Below are 27,557 nucleotides of genomic sequence, written 5' to 3' on the forward strand. Positions count from 1 at the left end.
AGCTAATTCGTTTTCTGGTCATCAGTTCTGGGACAATTTGCATTGCCCAGAGAAAGTGGCAGGACAGCCACTGTTGCTGTCCCAACAGCAGCTCTCCCTACAGATCAGTTCTGGAGCCCAAATTCACCATTCTCTGAAGCCACTTTTCTCCACGGAGGCACAGAAATAAGCACAAAACCTCCCATTTGCAGTCACAGTGCTTTAGCAAGACTACTGCAGGGATGGTATTTCCTTGGCTATGGTACGATACAGTGTTATTTGGAGACAGCTGGCAACACACCTTTATCTTCTGCTATACAGCAAAATCTAAGGAACGATTCCCAAATTACATTCTTAGATTTAGGACAGTGAGTAACTGTTCACATAAATTAGTATTTGTCATGTGCAAACTGTTTGAGAAAGTTATAGTCTTAGGCAAGTTAACAAGAGTGACCAGAAGCTTGCAAGAAGTGTCCCTTCAGGACGTACCCAAACCAGGGCACAAAGGTGGGGGAACAGGCAGGGGAACACCCCACTTTCGAAGAGCTGGCATTCACAGCCGTTTGCTCTGTGCAGTTCTCTTCTGTTACGTTTTGTCATTTATGCACTCAAGCACACCAAAAAAAGTGTGCTAAACCAGCATCAGAGCAACACTGAGCGATTCACTTGAGATGTCTGGTCTGCTCGTGCCTGTAGTGCAAAAGACTGATTGACGTGACCAGAGCACTGATTTCCAGCATCCCAACCTACCGATCACTCTCCCTTCTGCCACCAGCAGCAGCCAGGTGAAATGACTTAGTTATATACATTTGTTAGGGAAGAAAAAGCAACAGCACTAACTCCCAAAAGTGTAACACAGCTAAAACAAGCCGATGCTTTCCTTCAGAGCTGGTGACTTCCCTGAAGCTTAGCAGGACTGACTCCAGAGGTTCATGCCATGTCCCACGTGGCGTTAGAGGAATGCCAGGGAAAGCAGGCAGCTCGGACAGCACAGGGACTAGACCTCCAGCTGCAGAACGATAAATAGTTTCTCAAGAGCTGCTTGCTGTGAGACTGGCCCCTGCTGTCAGACCAGCACCAACCGATTTCAATTGAGGGTGGTTACCCGCCAACTGGCCCCCAGACAAGGAAGACCAAGGTGCCGAGTTCAACAGCTGCAGCTGGTTCAGGGCAAGGCAGCAGTGCTGCCAGCACAGACAGTCTGTGCTGTCCGCCCAGCCCCGCAGAGCCCCCGCCGGGGCACAGGCACCCCTGCCTCCAAAGAGACACCCATCCCTGTGCCAGTCTGCAAGGCAAAACAAGGAGTAATTTTCAAAGTTGTTGGTTTTCTAACGTAAATCGCTGGCATCTGCACAGGAAAGAGCAGGTAGAGGGGGGCTGCAGCGAAGAGGGAGGTCTGAACACGTCTGGAGGACAGCAAGGAGCTGTGAGCCACGGAGATGTACTCCATGGCACTGAGCTGGTACCAAAGGCAGGGAGCTTCCACCCCTCCACAGCTCCCCATGAGAAAAGTTCAGAGGCAGAGCAGAGCTCACTTCGCATCTTCTCTTTATGGTAACCCCTACCAAAGACAAGATGTGCTGCACAGCACCTTGCTTTTCCAGGCAGGTGTCTAGAGAATGATAAAACATAGGAGAACAGTTTAAAAGCTCTTGAGAGCACATGAAACCCAAGAGAGGATGACCAGAGCTTGCTGCACTTTGGCTGCACTGTGCCCTCTGGCCAGCCCCAGGTTCTCCCTGTTTGGGTCCCTCCCCTGCTGCCTCCAGATGCCCCAAACCTCAGCTCAGCTGCTGTGAGGACACAGCCCCAGACACTTTTACCACCAAAATTCTGGAGTTCATCTGACTGAAACTGAGCCTATCACTCTGAATCAATAAATCTTTTATCTTCTCTTCACAAGCCTTTTTTTTTAATTTTTGAAAAATTGAGTAATTTTGGTATACTCGGTACATTCTCTCCTTCAATTCACCTACACCTACTGTACTATATCCCTTTGTTTCAGATCTCTCATTGCTAGTGGGAGTCAGTCTCATGAATTTAGGACACCAACAGAACTTAGCACTTGTCCAGACCAGGAAAGGAGTAGACAACACTTTAGCCTCTGACCCCAGCATAGATCCAATCCAAGATTAAATCTGTTTGTTGGCTGGCTTACCTTCTGACTGCTAGTCTGACTGAGGCCAAGGACACTGATACTGGTCTGAAGTACTGGGTCACGTACTTTTATGACCGACGCATCTGTGTCAGCTTTCAAAATTTCTGCAGAACACTGTGCATGCTTATCACACTTTTAATAAAAGCCATGATGTAATGTTTCCCAGAGCAGTTGCAAACCTCCTGCCAGGGCCCCACAGAGAGCCAGCACTCTGCCAATGTTTGTGCCATTGAAGTTCCATTAATCTTGTTATTTGCAGCAATACTAAATTCACAATAGATCATATCATTAGGGTCTTCCCCAGCTATGATTATCTTTCAAGTCCCTGAAACTCTGAACCAAGAGAAGACCATTTCTGCCAAAGAGGGCAGTGTGCCAGAGGCGTCTGCAGGTTTGCTCCCAGCCCTGCAGCTCCCCAGGCTGGGCAGAGCCATTGCTCGCCCACCATCACTGAATATTGCTCTACCTTCCAACTACTTCAGAGGGGTTTTTTGCTTCAGGATCTACTGCTAAAGCTTCCATCTTTAAGGCCCCTCCCAACGTAGCTTACAGTTCCAGTATTCTCTACCCTCTTCCATTAAGGCTCTTCTGTCTTGCACTATAGTTTGCTATAGGAAAAAAACAAGTATTCCAAAATATATTTTGAAAGACAAAATTAATATTATGCAAGCCCTCTATTATGCAAGCATCATAATCTTGATGCCAAATACATGTCTCTCGTTTCTAGCATCTGTAATGGCCAAGTTTAGTCCCTCTATCAAGTGAACCTCCCCTCAAATCCCCAATTAGTGATGGGAGGTCCTGTCCATGCCTCCCTTTTGTGTGCTCTGCTCACAGGAACGTTTTAGGAAGTTTGGAAAAAAAAAAAAAAAAATCACTGCCGTGGCAGCATCAAGCTGTCAACATCACCACAAGCCTACTCTGTTTATGAAAGGGATATGCTGTAAAATAGTTTCTGCAACAAGGTGTTAACACTGCAGAGCACAGCGCTCTACAGCCCAGGACACAGGGCCTCTCAGGAGCTTCTCAGGAGGACTGAAACCAGCAATTCTTGATTATAAAGTCAAGCCCACGTGCCAGCAGTAAGTATCTGAAAAACTGATACAGACTATGAGAAAAATTGTTCTGGAAAAGGAAATAAAAAGCTTTTGAGCTCATAACTTAGGAGAGAGTTGAGAATTGGAATACCTACAAAAATTTTGGCTTAGCCATCTAATAATCTCAACAAAATATTTGAAATAAGCTCTATTTTAGCTAGGAAGTGTGTGACCACCATAGGGAACATTTAGCTGTTGGGGGCTAAAGGTGCCTTACAAAAAAACTCAGCTCTTCCATGATGCTGCTCAGAAGAGACCACCACGCAGACACTGCTCCAGGCACAACACAAACCCACTAGAAGAGACATGCTTGAAAAAAATAAAATATTAAGAATAAAGCAAGAGGAAATACGTAATGGAATATTAGAGATGACAAATTAAGAGAGAAGTCTCCCTTTTTTTTTTTTTTTTTTTAAAAAAAAAAAGGGTTTTTTCCTCTTTTGAAAAGAGCAGGAAAGTCATTCTCTTATGCAAGATGTTTTAATTCACATTATTATTCTGACATCTCATTCACAGGCCCACCAAAACAACACAGGGAAAAGGTCAGACACTGTGTAATAGCTATACATTAAGCAGCAATGAAAAACAAGAAACATCCCACACTGAGGACACACTAATGGCTCTTTTGAGTCAACACATACCTAATTCATTTTTTAAGACTTTAAGTTGCAAATTTTTATTCAGCTTTCACAGCACAAATAGCCACAAGAAAGTTACCCAAAACCCCAATTTGCCAAATCAGGATTATTTGATACGAAGGTCACTTCCTCCAGCCCCAGGCAAACTGCTTTAAACCCCTTAACAGACAGAAGTAAAAAGTACAAGGAATACTTTTATCGATTTTAGGATACAAGACACAGGTCAAAGACTGAGTGCACAAAAATAATTCACGCTTCTAGGGGAACATAAAAACACTAAATACTCAGAAGTGCCCTGTGCTGGCATCAGTGGGGTGCAACAGCTAATTTATTAAGACAGATTAATGCACCCACAAAACCTACAGCGCTAAGGCAATTTTGACCTCTCTAGATTGGCTGCCAATATGATATAGGTCCAAAAGAAATTACCCTTTTCTGCTGCGACAGAACAATAAATTGGCTTCCTTGAATACAGTGGTTAAAGAATCTAAGTTCCTGACCTTGAATGTTTTACTAGTAGTATGCTGTGCTGTAGGGAACAATCAGGATGACATTTGCTGAAATGTGTGGGATTTATGATATAATAGGTTGCACATATGTGCCAAAAGAGAAAAAAACCCTCTTAAATCCAAGCAAATCAAGATTAATTAGCTATTAAAATAGCTAAGAGAACACAGTGCAGTACAGGTGGTACAACAAACCATCTTACTTTCTGTACACAGTGACTAAACTTATTTTTGAGGTTACATCGTACGTGTATCTTCGATCACACTCTCACTGGGAAAAGCAAAAATTGCTGCTCCTTTGTAAACTCCTGCTCTTTGTAATTCTGTAGATTTGCACTTTCATAAACAAACATTATGCAGTCCTTTTATAGGAAGCCCCACTAAGACCACATGAAAATCCCGTATTGTCTGGCTTTAATCATCAAGACAGACTGAAAATTAACTCTGGTATTTTTACAATGATCCTCCTATTAAGGGAGAGGACACGCTGCACACATTTACCTCTCCACTCTATCAGATTCACTCTAACTTTTCCCCCTTTCATCCAGTCTGGTGACTTTTTGTTTTATTGTTGCTAATTGCAATTACAGGTGTTCAGAAACCAACAGCTGACAGATGCCTCATACCTTAAATGCCACTCCCACAGCCCAGCGCTTTGCTGGACCATGTCTCTCCAGCAGCACCGAGCAGGCTGCAGGATCACAAAGCAAACATTCTTCTTTTTTTCTTCCTACTGCCCCAGGAATGCGAACAAGTTGTTAATACCCTGCAATCTGCTCGGTTTCCCTCTTAATCCTCATTTTAACCAAGCCTCTCCTTGCAGGAGATCATATCAATATGTCCCTAGCAGTCAAACAATGCGGAAAAGAGCCAATGTTATTGTGAGCCTGAGGTGGAACGACTCGATTCCCAGCAGGAGATCAATTTGTACAAGGAACCAGTGAGTTTTTCTCTAGCAGGGGTAACCACTTCACACGAGTCAGACTCCCTGCAACAAATATCCTCGCTGGGACATGCTCAGCTAGCAAAAGCTCACGTAGGAAGGCTGCTGTTCCCTTTCCACAGGTCAGGAAAGTGAGGTGCATACATCAACCCTCCTCCTGCACAGGTCTTCAACTAAGACACCTTTATGCAGCTTTTTACATCCTGCAGGCATCTCTTGACTCTGATCAGGGACCACATCTCAGGAAAAGAGGTCCCACAGCTGCGCTCTTTGTCCGCATCAACCCACAGCCTACAAATCTGACCCACATCCTTCCTGCCAGGTACCTTCGCTCTAAGTGTGTTATTCTGCAACACGGTAAACTACCAATTGAGTTTATTTTCACACAACTTTTAGTAGCTCTCAGTTCCCTACCAACTACACAGTTAAATTCAAAGACATATCCAACACCGACTGCACCTCCCCAGGGCTACGCACGCCTTGGTCTGCTGTACACAGCCCAACCACAGCATCCAAGAAAACCAACGGAGACCAACTAACTGATGTTGCAGACCTACGTTGGCCATAATACCCTTTTGTTACATTACCCCATTCTGGGAAAACTGAAGTTGTTGACAGATAAAATAATTAACATGAAAATAATTATAGAGCAGACTAATGACTTGGAGAGGCAGAGGCCCAACTGATGCAGGGCCACTTGGGTACCAAATTGGTAAAACCTGAGCAAGAGAAAGTCCCTCCTCTCCAGGTTTTCTGAAGTCTCCTTTAATACTCCCTTAACTTTTCATTGGCTGTTTACAGGATAGTTGAACTATCTGTTAAAGACTCAACATCTTCAGCCACTTAACCAGAGAATGGAAAAACCACTTTATCCACCCTGGTAGGTACCAAAGAACCACCCTGAGCAAGCTAGGAATTGATTTACACGAGAAAATAGCTGCTCAGCAAAAGCCTCCCACATGAACACCCTGATCCCAGCTAAGAATATTGACAGACAAAATTAGCACAGAAAAAACATTACATTTTCACCAGACCTGATTTCTATAAAGGCTTCCCTGTTTAGGGAAATGTGAAGGGGATGCAGTCAAAGTAAATACCCCTCCATCACCTGAATATTGTCAAAACACATTCTCATTGCTCTGCATTTCCCAAAAATACAACAAAAAAGCGACAGAGAATTCCTCATTACCCAGTGCGACTGTTGAAGAGGCTGATGGAGAACAGCGATACGGCAGTACCTATACACTGGTATTATGATGTTGTTACTCTCAGAATTGACAGACATATTAATTGGAGACAGCTGCAAGGAAAAATATCCTAACGACATGATTCATTAGTTTTCATAGATAATTACATCTGCTCATGGCCTCACAGTGAATCATTCATTTAGGGAATTTTTGGGGTATTAAATTTAAATGCAGTAATCAGATTTGTTAATCTGTGGGACAAGGCAAACCAAACAACATTTTATTCAGGGAATTGTTTATACTTTCAACATTGACATTAATTCAGCAGCAGGAAAAAATTAGCAGCATAATGTATGCTCATGTAGGTTAAAAATTATTAACAGTAATCTCCTTCACTCCCTCCAGTGCCTGTAACGAGACTGTACAGCTTTCTTCAAGGCAGCCTGGACTGCAATATTTTTCCCTGTGTGCATCTTAATGCATTACACAATCCAGTGGCCTTCTTAAAAGAAATAGATATTTTTGATAGAACGAAAGAATTAAAATAATTGATACTTGGTTTTGCCACTCTATGGACTCAAAATACACCTGGTTTTCAATTGCTCTTGTATTACACCTTTAAAAATGAGTTTAAAACATTATTTAGCTGGGTTTGTTACTTTGAAGTAGCAGCACATATCCTCAGATGGAAACCCTAGAAAAACTTGCAGATCCAGGCCAGATCCCTTCCTATCGAGTCACAAACTCTTTAGTGAGCTGAACTCCACCTTAAAAACAGAGAATTTTTTGCCCATTTCTCCTCCTGGAACCCAATCTGGAATTTCCTAGCTCTCCGTTAAAAAAAAAAAAAAGTCAATTTTCTTGTCTGTAGTATTTATGGTCAATTTATTCCCAATTTCTTGAACCAATATTCCTCTTCATCTTCAATAGTCTTTTTTCCCTCCCCGATATTTTACTGCCAAAACACGAACAGAAAGCAAACCATATCTCCTATCCATCCACATCTGGCCAGACTACACAACCAAAACATCGGAGCCTCTCTCCATGCTATAAGCTTTCCTTCACCCTCCACAGCCTTCACTTCTCTGGGCCCATTTCTCCTAAAATCCATTCTTCCAGGACACAAATTTGAAGGGTAAAAGAAACTTTCACAAAGCTGTGTCCAGGTGCAGTGACTCCAACTGCCACGGTAACCCCAAGCACACTTGTCACCTGCTCCACACATGACACTGATTCTCTCCCCATTAAACCAGCAAATATTTGGGTGGATTTAGGACAAGCTGAGGTCACACTCAGTCAATTGCTGCATCTCACCATACCAAAGATAAACTCAGGGCTTCATCCTCACGACCATATTTTAGGAACTCCACAATCATCAGACAGTGATTTGAACCATGTTGAAGAAAACATGAAGGATCAGGCAAGAGGTATCTCATGGCATATCAAAGAATCCCACAGACCTTTAGCAAACTAACTGCATACAGCTTTCAAAGAAGAGCAGCTAAGGTTCACAAGCATCACAACAGGGGAAATACCTTTTTTTTGGGTCAAGAAAGAAAGAGCAGCACCTTCCCCAAAGACATGAAGTGAGTCCTAGGGTAAGCCAAGAATTAAAGTCCCAAGTTCCAACCACCAGACCACAACTATTCAATAGCAGCCACAAATGGAGTTGTTCCTACGTGTATGGGAGAGAGCACCTTTGACATCACAGCTTGGACTTCTCTAAATGCACGTGCTACTGTTGAGAATCAGAAATCAATGTGCAACTTGATATCTTCTGCTTTGGTGAAGCTGCACCTACGCAGTTTTATTTTTCTTCATTGAGGTTTAGGGAACGGGGGTTGCTCCATAGAAGCTGGAACAAATTAATATTTCCCTGAGAATTATTATTTTAAGAGGAAGAACCAGCAGAAGTTAAAAGGTAAGCCAACATCTTCTATTTTCTTTTAGTTAAGTGTCTTGACAACACACAGTATATTTTATTCAGGATCTAGGCCCAAACACTATATGGTGATAAGCTCCTTGTTAGGCACACTCTGTTACTGGAAAGCATCCCAGGCTCTGCAAAAAACGTCCCAATTTTTGCAATACCTACAAGCTTAACGCCCATGTCACAGCCGTGACTTCGAGAAAGACCTTTCCCAAAGAACGACATTTGGGGTCTCCACTCACCTCTCCCAAAAACATGCTGTTCAGCTTTAGCTAGTGCAGCACCACTTGTTTGTGTAACTGGAGAAGTGTCAAGCCCTCTCTTCCAGTGATTTAAACTCCTCCAGTGTTAGAAGGAAAACAAAGAACAAAGATGCTGAAATATCCATCATCTTGCAGAGCGCCCACAGGGAGTAGCTGGAGGAATGCAGCGCGCCGTGCTCTGCTGGCCTCGCTTCCAGGTTACCGCCCGCCCGGCGCACGCAGACTCCCTTTCCTGTGCGTACGGAGAGGACTCGGGAAAGAATTCACCTTGTCGGCTCTTCCTGACCACGCAGGGCTCAGCATCCCCAGGAGAAGCTGCCCGAGCTGAAGGCATCAGGGACTGCTCGGTGCCATACGGGCACAGCAGGCTGCTGGACCCTGCACACCGCACAGGCAACGTGTGCTTCTGCAGAGAAGGCAGAGGCATGCCTGTATTATTCTTGTAACGAATTCAACAACTTGAAAACAGCAAACCCAAGAGCTGTTTGCTAAGAAGGGCTTTGGTTACTAAATGCAGAAACCCACACAAGACATTTTTCTCTCATTCCCCGAATTTGGAGATCTCATACACATATTTTATTAAATCCACCAGCTACACAAATGCCAAGAAGAGAACTCATTCCCAATGAAAATTAAGATACCAACTTCCCTCTCACTGAGAAAAGGAAGTACAAGCAAGGAGATAACTAAAATAAATTAGATAAATTAAAAAGAAACACAGCAGCAAGAACACTGAGCAGAGCCAAACAGGGGTCAAACACTGTCCTCGGTAACCCCAGAGCACAAGGGCCATGCTAAGCACTGAAAGCTTCAGGATGGGTACTCCAAGGTAACGCAGACACAGCCACCCAGGGCTCAGGGTCCCTGTCCAAAAGGGGCACGAAACAACCACACAGCTTTTGGTCAACAACGCAGTCCCCATCAGTAGAGTCACACTGAGCTGAAAGCAGTTTAACCGAGAAGACGTGGATGCAGAACATTAGTCCTTCCCTCATTTACTTTATTGCGTTTTGTCACTGGAGAGGAATTCATTGGTGACAGTCATAATTCAACTCAAGGAAGAAAATAAACCACTCAGAGCTGTTTTCAGAAGCAGGAGAATCAAATGAGCAGAGTCACGCTTCTGGAGGAGCTGAGCCACAGCGTTAGGGAGACACACAAGCGTTACAGCAACGCCAAACCTTTGGCTCAGCACACTGCAACGCACACCCAAGGTGCATTAAGTGCGTCTCACCACCAGGATGGAGAAAGACACCCAGGAGACCAGTAACCTGCTCCCAGAGTAAGGCCAACGGGGAGAGGCTCTTCGCGACTGAGTAGCTGGATGTGCTGACCCTGCTGCAGCTTCCCTGCCGTGCCGCACTCGGATGGGAAGCAGTGCTTCCATCTCCGCCTCCCCTCCAGACAGCACTTTTTTTTTTTTTTTTTAACAGTTGGGCAATTGTTTTGAGGATAAGTCTAGAAGGGGAAAAACACATTCCTCTGAAACAGCATCGCTGCCAGGCACCGGACTGCAGGATCATCAAACCTGTAGCCACTTGCTGACCCCATACTTAAAAAGCACCTTAGAAATAGTATTGCCTGAAATAATGCATACATGTTAAGAGCAAGAAGAAAAGCAGTGTCTTCTTTTTACAAGGGATAAAATACACCTTTTGATTTCTAACTCTCCTCTTTAAACAGTTTATTCTGTGCTTCTCTCCCACATGGAAAGGATGAAGAATTACTGGGGAGGGTAGTGGTTCAGGACAGTTTAAGTGTGCATGAAACGGCTGTTCACTCTCAGCACACCACTTGTGCTCTAGTGAGATCGCCACAAACCCATGACACCGTTCATTTGTTCAACAAAGTTTCATGAATTCCAGCTGGAGACTCCTTTTTTCTTCCCCCAGGGCCAAAGGGAAACTTACTGATATTTTTCATGTTTAGGATGTGGGGAAAAGCACACAGGAACATGGAAACATATTAAAATGTTGGATTTCTCTTCCCCCAGTCCTCCCCCTTTTTTCCAGAAGAAGGGAGTCTTCCAACCCCTAGCACAGATCAAAAAAGCAGACTGCATGTGAATAGCATCAGCCAGCACTGAATTAATTCACCCCTCTGAACCCTCATTCTCTATATAGAAGTTACCATACACGCACAGCAGCAACAATCAGCTCGACTCCCAACTCCTTTCAGCTGGCATTAAACAAAGATTTAGTTTGGGGGTACAAGAACAAGAGCATCCCCTGCGGGAAGAAACACAAAACCAGAGTGATACACCAGTGCTCACTGCAGCAGTCGTGACCGCAGCTAATCGGTTTTCAGCTTTGGGCAGAAAAAAAAAGCAGTGTCTGAGCTACTGCCAGCAAGGACAGGTCTTCCTAATTTACCTAGGATCTTCTGAGTATAGCTAGATTTGGAAGATTCAGTGGTTACCACCACTCCTTTGATCTGAAAACACCAGAGGAGCAGCGATGAACAACCCCAGTTACCAAGGATGGTTTGGGCAGGACAACTGTGCAGTGTCTGCAGCTTATTTTCATATAATAACTGTTAGTGAGAACTGCTGGAAAGCTTCCTTCCTTTCAAAAAACAAGTCTCTCACTGAAGTGAACAGTGCCAGTCAGTTTATTAAATGTTTTTATCCCAGAACTGAAGAATGGCTTTCTGCTGTGTTTGTGTTTTGGTGACACCAGTACATTCAGATTAGTCAGATAATATCTGCTGCTTTTAATGCCCAGCTGCTCTATTTAATCCCTGTTAAAACTGGTTTTCCCCTTCAAATTTCTTTAAACATTGTATTGGGAGACTTGTTTAAAACATATTCCTTATAAAGGCTCCTGGCAACTCTGAAATGAGAGTGTTTTTCTTAATTTTCTTACTAACTTCAGAGGATAAACTGTTCAGCTGTCACAATTTGACAGCGTGGACAATATTAACAAGTTGGATGAGAAGCCAGACCACAAAACTCCTGAGGTCCCACACCACTTCCCTCTGTCTTGATTCAAACGAGGTCTACTGACGTGCTCTGACAGACCAAGTGTCACTGAGTCATGCAGAATAGCCAAGCACCTTCAGTCCAATAGACAGCCAGCAAACATTTACTAATTCATATCTACTAATTAAGTTCCTCTTAACCAGGTAGATGATATTAGCAAATGTCCACCAGGGCTTGTACAGCAGAACAGAAAACAGTTCCTGGGCATTTTGTGCATAAAACTATTTACCTTCCTAGAGAGACGATGGCTGTACCTGTCTGACAGTTAGGGTCAGGTTCACACCTGCATTTTGTCTTTGTAGATAAGACTGTTGATCATCCTTCAACTCAGTTGCACATCAAATACATAACCACCTTTTTAGTTAAAACATATCAACCAGGCAAAACTCCACACACACCCTAAATTATATAATTCAGCTTGTTATCACACACAAGTTGAAAACAGCACCAAAGCAGAACAAGCCTGGCACATGCTCTCTTTAAAAGGTTGTTCCCCAGCCCCCGTATTAATGGGGTTTTTTCTATTATTCACAAAAATCTGAAAGCTTCTCTCTCAGCAGGGACTGAGTAGAAACTACTGCCTTCAGGATAAAACCATATAGAAACACAGCTATTCAAAATAGCTGTTGGCTGTCATTGATCTGTAGCCTCAGCACCACACTAAGAGCAACAGAAGACAGGAAAGTCAAGAAACTCTCAGATGAGGCTTGGCGACGATGTATGTCCTACTGAAAACAGTGAATTAGCACAGCCATTTTGAGAATGGATAATTTGAGTTTCTAATGAGCTGGAACATCACTTTTCCTACCTATCAGGACTCCTATTATAAGGAGATCTCTCAGCCTTAAAAATTTTGGTTGAAGTGCCATCACAGTTGCACTGTGACTACTCAACAGAAAGCAGAGTGAGAGATTTGCCTTACGCTTATAATAAAGCTATAAGAGCTCTTTTGAATTAGCTTTGATTATTGAGTTTGATCTGTTTGTTTCTGAGGGGTAAAACCTTCCACCACTTAACAAGACTTCTCTTGCCATTCTCTTCCAACATGAATTCCAACTTGATATAGAGCCAATGAGGAAGCATACAGCAGATTTGGTTGGGGTTTATTTCCATTTTCAAAGAGTTCCCTTATACTAGGAAGTGAAACAGAAAAATGCTCTTACATCTAACTACAACATGGGAAGACAGATCACAAGGGATTCTGTCCTGAATGCTGACACAAGTCAGTGCAAAAGTGGACAAAATATGCTGGTTTCCTTCTTCCAGCACCTTGCCTGAAAGATAAAATCTGTTCCAAGTGTTAAGGGAAGGTGAAATTGGTCTCCAACTCAGATGTTGGTCTCTCTCATTTGCTTTCTGTTTTTTAGAACAGCCTTCCAGGGGAGAATGTGATACAGCACTATAAAAACTGATCCCCAAAATCACCAGGACTGTTGACAGTCCTGCCAGGCAGCAAAGCTGCAGTTCTCAGGATTCAGTGGTCCCTTGCTGTTGAGGAGCCAGCAGCAGCAATGCTGCACTTGCGACTCTCATGCTTTAATTATTACTACCACTGCTAAAAAGCCATACTAGAACTAGAAAGCATAAACTTTCACAAAATGAAATGAGCAAGAGTAAGAGAAGCCTAAACTGCCATCACTCCCTCCCTACAGCATTTCTAATCATACTTTTTGGAAAATACGAAGAAGAAAGCTCAAGTAGCCCCTTTCCCAGAGATGGCTGGAGACCCCAGAAGCGGGGACCAAAGACAGTGCCTGCAAACAAGAGCATCCTTACACACCTCCCACTCCGCTTCCCTGGGGGTTCTTTGTGTCCCATCACGAACGGCTCCATGGTGAGGAAAATGAGTTTATTTGCTATGAGGAGCACCCCAGAGGCACAGCAAGCTCAACAGGTTGTCAAGTGCTGTGCTAGAAGAAGCCACCAGCCAAGACTCAACAAGCAGCACTAGACCACCTTTCCCAATAGATGTTACCACACATCAGAGCCACCCACCCCACCTTAGTCCTGCCACATCTACACATCAGCAGACTTCAATTTCAACAAATGGATGCTTAGTAAATACCCTACAATGGCCCAGCTTGCTCTGGAGGTAAGCAACACAGAGCTCAGTATGGAAAACCAATATCAGGTTAAACGTGTTGTCTCTTAAGTTCTGGTCTAGCAGACAAAAACTTTGAAAACAAGTTACAGAATGAAGGGAACAGAACCGGAGGGGAGGGGAGGGATTAGACAAGTCTCCGGAATGACAATGAATTCGGGAAGAACAGGAGGTTATTAAGAGTCATTTACTGAAAGTCATTTTCAGTCCACACAACACCCAGATGTGAAGAACCTCTCCTACCAGTGCTTTTCTACCTCCTCCATGCTCACTCAACTCACCGATCATTCAACCTCTCTGCTTTAAGAGCAAGCACCAACCATTGTGGATGAAGGCATAACCCTGTAACAAAAAGGAGGGATACACTGATTTTACATACAAACCTTCAGACCCTCCCTTACAAAAGTCCTGTGGTCTCCAACTATGACAGTAATTTTCCTTTCATTGAAAACACACCACCCACATTACCCATAAGCAAAACTATTATAGTTCCTATTGTAACAAAGCATCAAATGGAGTTTTTCAGTAAGAAGTGAAGTCACAACATCTTAACTAGTGGAAAGTACTACACTTAAGCTAAATAGGCTCTATTCAATTTTAAGCACCGCTACAATTACCTATGATTAGTGAAGTACCCTAAAACAGCAGGAAAAACCCAAGTGGTCAACACTGACCCCAGCTGTCACGCAGAGGCACTAGTACCAGCAAATGCATAATCCAGCCCAAATTCTCACAAGCTCTTTGATCATTAGCCTTGCCACAGTCTTCTCTCTATCCACAGGCTGGTGCTCTGAGGCAGCTTGGTCCCAATAATAATTTCCAAGTGAAAATACTTATTTATAATGGGAACTGTTACATAAAAAGTAGTCTATGTCCTAAGCTCGACCAGAAGGAAGCTTTCCTCCCAGCTTATCTGATTTTCTATTCATTTAAAATATCATGTTTCGGAAGGCCACTTTAGAGTTCAATACACACTGCTAATTTTCTTTGGCAAAACCCCACGTTATCTACAAACACTGGTTGAAAACCCAATTACAGTAATGTGATACCCACACCCTGTTGCATAGCAACTGGATACACAGGGATACAGAAAATGTTGATATTCCAAAATAACAGCAGGTAACAGAGTTACTTAACTGCAATCAGAGCTACATGAGTAAGCTGCCCAGGTGGGATGCAGGAGTTCAGGAGCTAAGGAACACCAAAATTAAAAGAGATGCCAGCCCAGTTCCCCAGCTTGTTTCGGGCACTGTCCCGAACTCCCAAGCCTGGAACAATCCCTCCTTGTGACATTGTCCCAGCTCACAGCTCATTCCTGCCAAATGCTGCAGTGCCAACGGGCATCTCCTGCTTCCTCTCCACCTGCTCCACACTAACCCAGTCTCTGGACCCAGGAAAAAAGGTAAGGTTCTACTCACCCCTGCAAGCCCAAGGCAAAGCTTGCTCAGGGAAATGTTAGCCAGAGAAAATGCAGTGAACAAATGAACAGGTCTCTTATCAGAGCAACTTCAAGGAGACTTCAGAGCTCAGCCAAGTTGTGAAGGATTTTTCCCCAAACTAAGGACCATCTCAGAGGCTAGCATCAGCTCCCTCCAGCATTACATACCTATGCTACAGCACAGATACCAGACCCCTGCAACATAAAAGCAATTAAGAGTTTCCATACAATAAAACATTCCTGAGTTTCTTCCCAAAATCACCGTGTTTTCCACTATAATTCTCTCACACCAAAAAAAAGCCCTTGACAAACAACCAGTAAGAAACAAAAATCTTATATCCACCCCCAAAAGTAAGACTTTGCTCTGCAGTCTTTGCAAAGGGAGGAATGGGGACACTGATCACCTCTCCACAATGCTGCTTCAGGACATCACAACCTTGTGCATCTGCAATGTGTACTAACACAACCATCTGGCTGGCTTTGTCAATGGTAGTTGGTTGCCTTGTGTCACTGTTCTCTCTAGTTTCAACATGGTCTATAAACAGAAAAGTCAGAGTTATACAGAAAAAAATATTTTGGGAGTTTATGCCAGATGTCAGCTTATTTTTATGTGGGGTCTGCCCAAAACAGACCAAAAGCAACCTTCTGAAATATCTGCCAGTACCCGAGGGCAACGTTCCTTTCAGCATTTCTGCTAACACCAAAAGGAGACTGGTGCAGCAGGTTCAGCTGGGCAGCCCCAGAGAGTCTCTGGTCCCCAGGCCAACTCCTCAGGCATCTTGCTTCAGGACTGGGAACCCCGTGGCCTCGTTATCCCAGGGCCAAATTCATCACTTTATCACAGACAAAGGTCTCTCTTGAACTCCTACCCTGAGCTTGGAAAAAGGCCGTCAGACCCAGATGTTTCAGTCTAAAGACTCTGGACACAAACCAGCATTTTTCAGCAAAACTTGGTTCTATAAGACAATTTCCAACAAAATTTTGAGATCAAACACCACTGAAGTTACTTCAGAACAATGCAGTCTACACAGCCAAAAGATATATTTGATAGTGCCCCTGCATTTTGATGCCAGCCAGTTCATATTACGGTATCTTTTTTCAAGCATGTGGTTTACTCCCTTCGTGCTAAAATGTTTCTTACAAAACTCTGTTGGGAGAAAGTAAAGAGGAATTTTGTCTGCTTCCATGTCCAAGACTGGTACTATTGTCATACTGGAGGATTATTCTAGTTCTTGATGTCTAACAAAAAAAGCAGTTCACTGGTGGCAACAAGTACATCACATCCACACCCAGAGGTCATCAGGGCAACAGAAAAGGACTAGAGTTGGGTAGCAAGGCAGAATATTTTTCACAATACATGGCACAAACCAGGTATTATCTATATAATCTAATTTGTTTTCAGATGCATAGGGATAAAATATTTTAATACATCAGCAATTCAAAATAAAGGTTATGCTCATAAGACTTATTCCACACGAGCTTGCAAGAAAGTTACTTTCTTTCATTTTTTTATTTATAATAATTATAGTACAATTACTTTATCTGTTTTTAAGTGATCTCAGGATGCTTTAAGATATCAACTTCACCATTTTAAAAGAATCCCAGTTTGTGTCACATTAATTACGTTTACGACTGAAACGCAGCTTTGAGCAAGCAGCTGTTCCCAGCACTCTTATTTCTGCTGACATGTAGTTGTGATGAACTCTGTATACACGTCCTGCAAACAGGTAGCCACAGGGCCAGCTTCAGCGTGTGAGCACAGCCAAGTACTACCTGCCATTTCCAGGCTGGATCTGACAGCAGATTTTACAAATATCTAAGCAGTATTTAAAAAGCAAGAAAGCCACATTACCCATTCAAATACTGCACAATAGAGATCCATCTGCACGCAAGCACTTAGAGCAACCAGCTTTATCCTGCTTTCTGTTCTTGCTATGGTTAGAGCATTGTAAGACATTGCACTTCATTTTCTGGCTTTGAGAGGTGCTGATTACCAAAGCAATTCCATATGTTACATTTATTTATTGCAGAACAGATCAGCAAAGAACTGAGACTGTCTGGTGGCTGATAAATGTGATAGGGTCTATCAATTTTCAATACAGATGCCTCAAGCAGATCTGTTTCAGGTCTGCTTGGTGAGAGAGCAGGGCTGGAGCAGCCTCAGCACCAGGCTGGAAGGGATTTTCCCCAGCACCACTGGGAGTAGATGGTATCACCCTCCAGGCTGCATCCACCCAGGCTCTCACCCGTGGCTGCACACACTTTGAATGTTTCACTATACATCACGCACAACCGCTACAGGAAGGGTTTCCCTCGTCTCAACCTACCTCCAACTCAAAACCTGAGCCCTGATAATTAACAGTATATCCTGCTCTACCACCTCACCTCCACTCCACACTACTGCATCCAAACTCCTTTTCACACTATAGCTACCTGGCACTAAAGAAAAAGGTGTAACACAGAAGAGGCTAAAATTCTCCATAAAAACCACCTCCCACAAATCCTACAGACAAAACTCTGGCACTTAAACTTTCTTTAAACATCCAGCACTTAAATTGCATGACAGATCTGCCCACAGTGCTGCACCCCTGAATTGTTTATGTTGCCTCACTCCAAGCCCAACTTCTTCAGGAGCAACAAATGCTGCTTGATATTGAGCTGTGTTGGCCACTAGTCTAACGTCCAACAAGTTAAGAGCAGTGATTTCAGGCACAATAAACCATAATAACCAGAGGACTTAACACAAGTACTAGAGAAGCAATATATTCTACTGAGTGTCTAGGAAAACAGAGAGTGTAGTTTCTCCATGAAAAGACAGGAGAGATGAGCTGGAAGCACACTTGGAGGTAATGGGAAAACCAGGAGAATCTACTGGAGAGCACACGCCAACCCATTTGGTGGTGAGTAAATCCAGTTCAAAGCACTTTTCAGATTCCAGCAATACCTCACGATAACAACATGCCCAGAAACATGGTTTTCTTATTCTCTCCTGTGTTGTAACCGTTCAGGTTTCGACCCTACAAGCTTTCTGGGAAATCTATTAAAAGCCTATTAAGCATCCAACAGCCCAATCACTGAAATCACCATGACGCAAGAGCATATGGTTCCTACCAAGCATGACTTTCTTTTAAGCCTGAACATCACATTCTTCCAATAATGCCTAGGCAAGCAAGTTACAAACTGATGAGGGACAGAGCAGTCACCTACTTCTTCCCCTAATAAATCCTCAAAGTCTTCTGAAAAGGGGAAGCGACAGAGGAAGCACTAAAGTTAAAATCTTTTAAAGTATAAGCAAGTATAAACCCTCAAGATGCATTTCATTGCCACAAATAGCAAACATTTAAAAATAAAACATTATTTTTAGCCTTGATGATTTGAGGATAAAATATTGCCCAGAGACAGCAATATGTCACCATTTGAAAGCGCTGAAGCAGCCGTGTCCTGTTCACACCAGCTTACGGTAAGAAGTGAGAAAGCATCTGGGACCCTGCCTCTAACATGCAATTAAAACCTTCCCTGACCCAGCCAAAAAACAGAGGGACAGCACTTAAGGAGAATAAGCCAGATATAATAGCTTAGTATTATCTATGAGGGTAAAATAAAATTATACAGAAACTCCCATGACAGTTTCCTAGATCTTCTAGCAAATGCTGTTCTGCAAGGGACAATTTATTTCCTGCCTTTCCTTTCTGCAAGCAAAGACTATAAGGTCAGGATATATAGTTTCAGTTGCTCACAGACAGGTATGCGATTTACCAAAAAGGGGCTGTAAAGGAGAACAGACTGGATTTGTGCCTTTCTGCTTCTTTACGATGCATGACAGACAGCCACCCTAAGAAAGTAGGAAAGCAGGCTAGGAAAATAAATCCTCTCTCCATGGTCTCAATTTGAGTTTTTTGAACAGGGGGAAAAGCTAAATTAACACGGAAAAAAATCATCAGAGTGTTGAAATATCTACAATTACAGCTAGGTTTTGTTTTCTTTTTAAACAGTTTAAATCAAATGCCTGAAGCAGCAGATGGGAAACGCTTCTGCTAAAAGTTGAGGCTTACATCCCTACTAGAGCTCTCCATAAGCGCTGCTAGAAAACTAAAGATGAGACTTAACAAACAAGATGTTTAAGACCGTAATTCTTACCGAAAAATGCTGACAGTCTTTAAAAAAGTTAGAAACTTATTTTTCCTTAGCGGTATTTCTCCAGCATTTCTGATCACCGTGAAGACTGATGAAGGAAGACAGTTTCCCCCCTCCCCACTGCAGTGTGGGTGAGGTAGGGATTGACTAACTGTGGAAAAATCCACATAATTGAGAAGACAAATGTTGAACAGTTATTTTACGGCTTGAACTATTCAAGGAAAAACGTGAACGGTGCCAAGAGGCCAGACAGACTCATTGTGTGTGTGTGTGAGTGAGTATGTAGGAGCCCAGTCACATTTCAGAAGCGCAATGCTTTTATCCTCATCCAGGTTGTGCCTTGCTGGTTTATCTGTTTCTGTAAGCGCTGTGTCAAGCTGTAAAAAAAAAAAACACTGAAAGAAAAAGTATCATCACCCAGTATTATGTGTACATAGAGTGTAACAAAAATACACACACAGGCTCGGTAGCATGACTTGCTATTAAGGCCATTTGTTCCCTCCCATGAGAAGGCCCTATTTTCGGTTGCTTAAAATGATGAAAAACTTTTAACGACTCAGGCTCAAGATTCCCAACTTGGATGTCTGCTTCCAGATGAATTAGAAAAAAAAGTTTCAGCCAAAATATCTCAGCCATTTCAGAACAATGCTGGTTTTTACACGTTAAGACTCTCCAGTGGCCTCAGGAGCTACAGTACCCCAATGCTTTCACATTAAGACACACAGAAGTTAGAGGGAGATGGAAAAGGACCCAGAAGGGGAACTAATTGAGCAAGAATGCTGGAATACTGATGGGCGGTTTCAAAAGTGAGGATTAGACATTCAGAAGGGGAGATTAAAGATCAACTCAATAAAAGCAGCAGAATGAGAAGTCTGAAGGAAGCCAAGTTGTAGAATAGAGAAGAAAGAAAGAGCTAGAGAAGGCCACAACAGAAAATAAGTTGTCTAGTCCATCTGCTGCTGTAACTCAGCTCAAGCTGTCACAAATAATACATGTTCTTAAAGATGTCCCACAATAGGGACGTCCCAACCTCCTGACATGGGCCACTTCACTGCTGTTAGAAGAATTTTCCTGTTCCTTTTGACCTCGACTCAAGCCTATTACCAAAAGCCTTCTCCCGCCCCTCTCGAACCCGCTCGTTTCATTCTTCAAGAACACTGTATTCCCATCTCAGCCTTTTCTTTAAACGCAGCTACCCCAGGAGTTCGTCTTTCCTGGTGGCTCACGCCTCAGTGCTTTTGCCTACCCTCTGGGCCCTCTCCCAGGTCCACCATGGCCCAACCTATATGCTGTCTCCTCCTCGGTGCCAAGCGTAACAAAGGATCACATATTCTCCAAACACTGGCTTGTACAGAGCCTTTTCCACAATATTATACTGTTCATTCATGTTTAAGAATTGACCCTATACACTATACTCATCTTTAATTTGATTAAACCTTACAGAAGAGTCATCCTTTGCAGGTAGCCTGAATTTCACTCTGGTTTCTCAAGATCATTTGGAGGATGTCAGCATTACTCCCAACATAGCTGCAGTCTTTCCCACCTTTGTATTACACAGGAGTTGAGTAAGCACACTGTGTACTTCAGCATCCACGACCTTAACAACAGTGATGAACAGAACCAGACTGACCCACGCAGCCCAACTCAAGACGTAGTTCTATTCCAACTATGTACAGCCAGTTCCTAATTTCTGAGCGTAATTATCCAGTCAACAACACATCTATTGAAGATTATTCATTTGAACCCCTGCTTCCTAGACTACTTACAAGTTGTTCTCATGAGACAGCATCAAAACTATTCTTAAGTCAAAATGACACCCAATTCTTCTTCCCGACTCATAAGGCTCTTCCACCTATTAAGTCCAAACTCATTTGACACAACTGACTCTGAGAGCCACTGCAGACTTGTCATCTCATCAATACGCACAAATAGTTTGGTTTGCTGTACTAGAGCTCTCCCAGCAGAGAGACTGCTAGAAACCTATCCCACCAGAGCCTGATGCTTACTCCTTATTACTGAGCACAAAGATGCTTACTCCTTATTCCTACCTCTGCTGTCAGCAACCGTACGTGAAGCCCACAGGCAAGACATCTCACACCTCTCGCACGCTGTTCCACATCATCCAACACCGGGAAAATTACCCTGTCAGCCTACGTTGCAGAGGTCCCTGTGTAGGTGTTCTCATCTGGCTGCTGACCCAGGCTTGGAGACAGATCCTTACTGCAGTGGCTTCCCTGGTTTTTTCAGTTTTCTTTTTTATAATACCAGGAAATTTTACAGATAAATAAACACTGGAAACACTGAAGCAGCAGTTTCGGAAACACTATAAATAATACTGTTTTGTGTAGATACATTTTTCCAGTCCAATGCAAACTCAGTGTAGCCTTGGTTTTCATTACACAGCTCCTTCAGCAGTCAGCACAGGCAGGGCTTACTTCCTTGACAGATGCATATTTTGTTCCTCATCATCCAGCACCAGGCTGCATTCCTAATGGACTGCATACAACTCCAACTCTGAAGAGTTAAAAACTTCCTCCCAGATCAACGATGGCCCTCCTGACAGTAAGTACAAGTGTATTTTGATTTTTGACAGCTTCCTTGGGAGATGAAACACTATCATGCCCAACTCAGAAGGAAAAATAAGAAAATTAATAGTTAAGGTTTATTTTGAATGTTCAGTAAAAGAGGGTTTGAACCTCTTTTTAAAAAGCCACACATAAATCAAACCTTATCTATCCTTCCAACCAATATTTAATATATTTTCATATATTTCAAGGACATGGTTTAGTGGTGGTCTTGGCAGTGTTTGGTTATGATTGGACTCCTTGATGTTAAAGGTCTTTTACAACCTGAATGATTCTATGATTCTGTATTCCCCAGTATTCATGGGGGATGGACTAGATGATCCTTAAAGATCCCTTCCAACCGAAGCATTCCAGAATTCATTACATCCAGAGCACAGCCCACGCCAATTTCTGTTAAGTGCCAGTGCTCAAAACACTGGTAAACCAGATCCTATGATGCCAAGTCAGACACACAGAAGGGAATCACTTCTGAAAAAGCTTAGTTGAGTTAACCACCATCACAGAGCCCCTGGGCAGGAACAGAGATAGTTTTATGCTCTAGGGCAACGTTTATCTGCTGCTGCCACCACAAAAACCTCTTACAGCCCTTGCCTTAATCACTAAACATTTTCCCACACCTGGAAGGAACGAGACAGAGACCTTACAAACTGTTTTTGTCAACATGTATGCTCAATTCAACCCCAGAAGAGATCGAGTCCTACACATAAAAGGAGACAGGACCTGCAGAAAACAGTATGCAATTGTCCTAAGCCTAGAAATATATGCTGAAGTGCCACCTAGCCTCAGTGCTGGCATTCCTCAAGTTCTGAGTGTTCATATTGAGACTAAGAATTCCACTATTTAGATTGCTCATTACAAAAAGCGGTATTTTAACATGGGTGTTAATTTGTCCCCTAAGAAGAGTTAAATCCAACTCAACAGCATGCAATAAAGACAGATCATTTCCCCAGTAAAACTGAAGTAGTTTCTATTCCATACAATAAGCTCGGGAAGCAAAATAAAAATCTATCTGCATAGTATGAGGTCAGTCAGGCTGTGGATGGTTATTTTACATCTGAATATTAAAAACACATGCTTCTCTGTAGAGATTTTTCGAAAACTTGAACCTGCTGGTGCTCAGCCTTTCTCAAGGAATGCTGAACACCTACCTTCAAATCCCAGTGACCAACAGACTCAAGCCATCTCAGAAGGGGGTCAAAGCATGCAGAGTTGTAACTCTGTATGATGAAAACATATATTGTTTAGACAAGATGGTGAACATTTTTTAAAAATTTAATCTTTAATCATTTCTTATTTACAAACTAATCCTAACAATGATGTAATATGTCCACAGCCCCATTGGTTTTAGTCTCATAACTCAAACATATTCCATACACAATGCTAATTAGTTTGTATTATAGCAAAAATGTTCTTAATAAACAGAAATGTGAAACGACTTCAGGGTTCCTTTTTTGATTATGCAATAGCCATGTAAAATAATCTTTAGGAGAAGCATTTACTGTACGTATCCTGACTGGGCTATCTGCACCAAAAGCGATAGACTTGTGGTTGAACACTGCCCTAGGAGAGATTAATTGCATCTTGGCTGCACTGTAATTTCTGATGCTGTTTTCAACAAGTCTCTGCAACTCCAACAATACTTTCACTCACTTTCTTTGATTTTACAAGAATACTTCTCTAGGTGTATACAGAGCAACAGCTAGAGCAGGGCTCCAGTCTCAAACGGAGTCTCTAAATTGCATTCTGATGGAAGCATGTCAGGTTAACAAAAATCATATCCCAGGCAAGTCACAGGCTTTGACTATTGAACTGGCACCAAATGAAAGACAGAGCTGAGTCCACCTCGGAGGCTTGTGTGCCACCCACTATGACCAGAGTGACGCAGCAACCTCCAATTGCAAAGCTATAAAAAAAAAAAAAAAAAAAAAAGAATACATAATGCTTCAATTTTTGGTTGGTTTTAGAAATTTGATTTTTACAAGAAATTTTAAGTGTTACATAACCATGTAATTAAAGCCTGATTATGAGAGATCACTTACTTAAAATGATCCATTTAGGTTAAGAGCATCCTGGATATTTACTCTGTGTACAGCATCCTCTTGACCAGAAAAGTGACATAGACAGGTCTGGTTTTGCAGCTTATCTACTCATGTACATATTTATGTTCGGACATAAATTTTAATGGAGGCAGAAGCAAAAGAATCCATCCTTAGTGGTGTATATCAAATGGAGAGTAATGTGGTAAAAATGCCAAACATGACAAATTTTGCAAGCTATCAATATTTACCATCCATCACAGAGTACTATATTCTCATGTAAGCATGTCACAATGAGAAAACGACATCTCTATAAGGGTAAAACAAACAGCATTCAGAATTTCTGAAAGCATTCTTCCAAAATTATTGCACTAGATTAGATTGCCTCATCAACAGGGCCAGAGGCCATTTACACTATTTTCTTTCTTTTTTTTTTTTTTTTTATGTAACAGATGAAAGGATTACAGAAAGCTTTCTGGGGCCAAATTTGGAACTAATGATGGGAAAATTCTTTTGCTAATCCCCCATCTCTCCCACTGCTAGCAGACTCCTGAGGCCAAAAAAACCCAATGTCTTCTGGTACTCTGCTTCAACTTTGCTCATCAGTGCAAAATACTACGTACTCAGGACGTTTGAAAAGGACCATCAGCTTTGAGTAGAGCCGTAAAATCACAGAGACAGAGGTATACTGAATATTTGAGTAAAGAACATGAGACTCCAATTAAAACTTGGACACATTACAACAAAATCAAAGGATGAGACTCATCTGCTCAGGGCAGATGTCTGCAAAGCAGCCACCTCTATCCAAGCCCAGGCTCGCTTTATGATCAGTGGGGAAACATGGGCTTTTCCAGGCCAGGCTGTGTCCTGCCCCAAGGCAGATGTGTCAGGCAGGCTGGAGGGATCACACCTGAGCAATCCCTGTTGGTGCCTACAGAGGAAGCTCGGAGAGACTGGACAGGAGATGGGCACTGGAGAGCACAGCAACCACCGAGTCAGGCCTGCCTGTGGGATGCCCTCTTACAAACCTTGAACCTTACTCCTCATCACTGCTTGTCAGCCCACCAGTGAAGCAAATCCAGATACCGCCAAAGTAACTACCATTCTAAAAGCAAAGTTTAATCATTTTTCAGTCATTTAACAAACACAAAAGAATTTACATGTACCAAGTCTACTCAAGAAGTAAACTTTGCATAATTAATCAGGATGCCTCCAACACTTGTGCATCTGCAAATGCACAGCTACACCAACTGGCACTCAAGGGAAAATGCCACAAGCCACCTCGAAGAGCTGGGAAGTGCAAATATCTCAACCAAACAGAGAGCTTGAGCTGCAAGGGAAGGAAAAAATAAGTACAGTTACACAGCTGCCTGAAGTCTGTTTTGTTAACTATCAGACATTATCAGCTACTTCTGAATTAATCCATATTTTATCATGACTCCAGAACAAGCTAAAGGCACCTAATTAGTTGCAGAAGGTGGGAACATCCAAAGCAGGCCAGGGAAGTGGAAGTCAAGCTTCCTGCAGAAAAGAGCACTTTGATGGAAAATTTGACTTGAATAAAAAGAAATACTGATGCAGCACTTAATGAAGATGAACTTCCCCTGCCTCCCCACAATACAGACTATGCCATTATCACACAGCACTAGGAAGGAAAGAGATTCCAAGTAAGGGGAAATTACAGGGCAGTTATCCTCATCAACCTGACCATGTAACAGTGACACAAGATTGGCAGAGCGCCTGAGAAAAGTCTGTAGATAGTTAAGCACAGGGCATGAAATAAGATGTGTACAGGCAAAGTAACCCCTGGAACATACTGCTAAGGACTTCAGCTTTTCCAGTGTGCTGGTGGCAACAAAATGTCTGACCGTATTCCCCTGTATAAGAAAAAAAAAACACTATTCCCCTGTATAAGAAAAAAAAAAAACACAAAAAAAACCCCACCAAAAAAAGGGATTGTATAAAGTCAGAGAAAATATGGGAGTTCCACTTGCTCAGTAGCGAAGAAGCCAAGCCCTGAGCAATCTGGTTGCCCGTCTGTAGTCAGACTATTTCCCATCTTTTTCAGAATGCTTAAAGATCTACAAACGATGCGCTCTGCATGGCTGGCAGGTTTTATTCTTGTGATTCTAGGACAGTGAAAAGCAGAGGCAACTCAGTGTTTTCTCCTCCCCCAGGATCTGGCCTGCCGTCAGCAACAGGCAAACCTCACCACTTCTTTCTCCAAGCACTTGGGAAAGTTTCCATCTTTCTCAAGAGTTGCCTTAGCTCAAAAAAGAGCTCACATGAAAACATTAAGAATTCTGCTCTAGGTTTTGTAACTATCTGTACAACAAACAAAACTGGCATTATTTGCAAAAAGGAGGGTTAAATGCATTCCCAATTTCACAGATGTTTCAAGGCTTCATTGCTAGAAAAAGTCTGGCAGGGTCACGCAGCAATGCGATGGTACAATACACATTACCTTCAGGGTCCCAAAACCATGAGGATTTGGGGAACCTTCCCCTACCCCCAACAGAGGGAAACAGGACATAGATCATATAGTTTCCTGATGAGAAACCAAGGTTTCACAAAGAATTAGTAAACATGTTCATGCTTCCCACCTGTTTTCTATTTAGAGCAAAAAAAGCAATTAATATGACTTTTTAAACAACAGTTAATAGAAGAAACTTATGAAACCGAGATTTCTAATTGAAAATGTCTTTACTCACATAAGGCAGAGGATCAAAATATGACAAGACCACTAAGCATAGTTTCTCCCAGCTGCGCAAACCATTTCTTAACAACCTTAAGATTAATAAACAAAGACATATTCTAGACATTTCATATCCCTCCTGGATTTAGCCATGTATGAAAGGCAAACATGAGAAAGCTGTCCTCTTACTTCACTCTCAGTTGGAATGGAGCTCCCAAGTAGTACTTCGTGTTATGTGATTGTTAACACGGGAACCCCCTCACTCTGAGCAGACATGCATAGAAATACAAGGGGGAAAAAAATATAGGTCCAGGAAGAAGCCGATTTAAGCCTATCATTTATTAGCAAGTAAAAGGACATTTACCTTTTCAGTGGTTAAGAACAACACAACCCAAGGATAAACCATATGGCTCAAGCCTTTGTGCAAGGGAGAAAGCTGGCAGGGTTCCAAGGCTCTAATTGAACTATTACCATATTGTAAGAAATGAAAAAGTCAGAAAGACTGGAGGATCTGCTCTCCTAGGGACAGTTTATGTCATGCGAACAATTAAGTGAGTAACAAAGCATATTTAACAGGAGAGCAATTCCACCATTTAGATACTGGCTCATTTTAAACTCTTCTAGTTCAATATTGCACTTAATTTGATCCTGCATTCAATGCCATGAAACCTTCAAAATCCAAATCATTTGTAGCAAACAATACAACATCTCTCCTTTAATCGTTGGCTCAAGACTTTTCCATTTAGTCAATAATGAAAGACACAGAATAAGAATGCTCAAGTGAAACCCAGCAACACAGAAAAGCTTACCTTAAGAACTGTCATAAAACTGAAAAATGCAAAAGATCAAGTACAAAATTAATTTTGTACTTTGTACAATAGTCACCA

The 27,557-nt window shown here is 42.5% G+C and overlaps 1 protein-coding gene across 2 annotated transcripts in view; it reads right to left on the reverse strand.

Annotated features, from left to right (window-relative positions):
• Positions 1-27,557, reverse strand: part of STX8 (syntaxin 8) — a 110,502-nt gene that overhangs the window by 66,049 nt on the left and 16,896 nt on the right. Inside the window, exon 7 of one of the 2 annotated variants that reach the window (XM_074922001.1) lies at positions 25,181-25,305. The exons of the other annotated variant lie outside the window; for it this stretch is intronic. Within the exon in view, the coding sequence (XP_074778102.1) occupies positions 25,217-25,305 (89 nt within the window). The 3' untranslated portion in view covers positions 25,181-25,216. Of the gene's footprint in view, positions 1-25,180; positions 25,306-27,557 lie in introns of those variants that run through there. 2 annotated transcript variants of the gene reach the window in all.

Source organism: Athene noctua, chromosome 18 (assembly GCF_965140245.1).
Source record: "Athene noctua chromosome 18, bAthNoc1.hap1.1, whole genome shotgun sequence".
In the NCBI taxonomy this organism is placed as follows: Eukaryota; Metazoa; Chordata; class Aves; order Strigiformes; family Strigidae; genus Athene; species Athene noctua.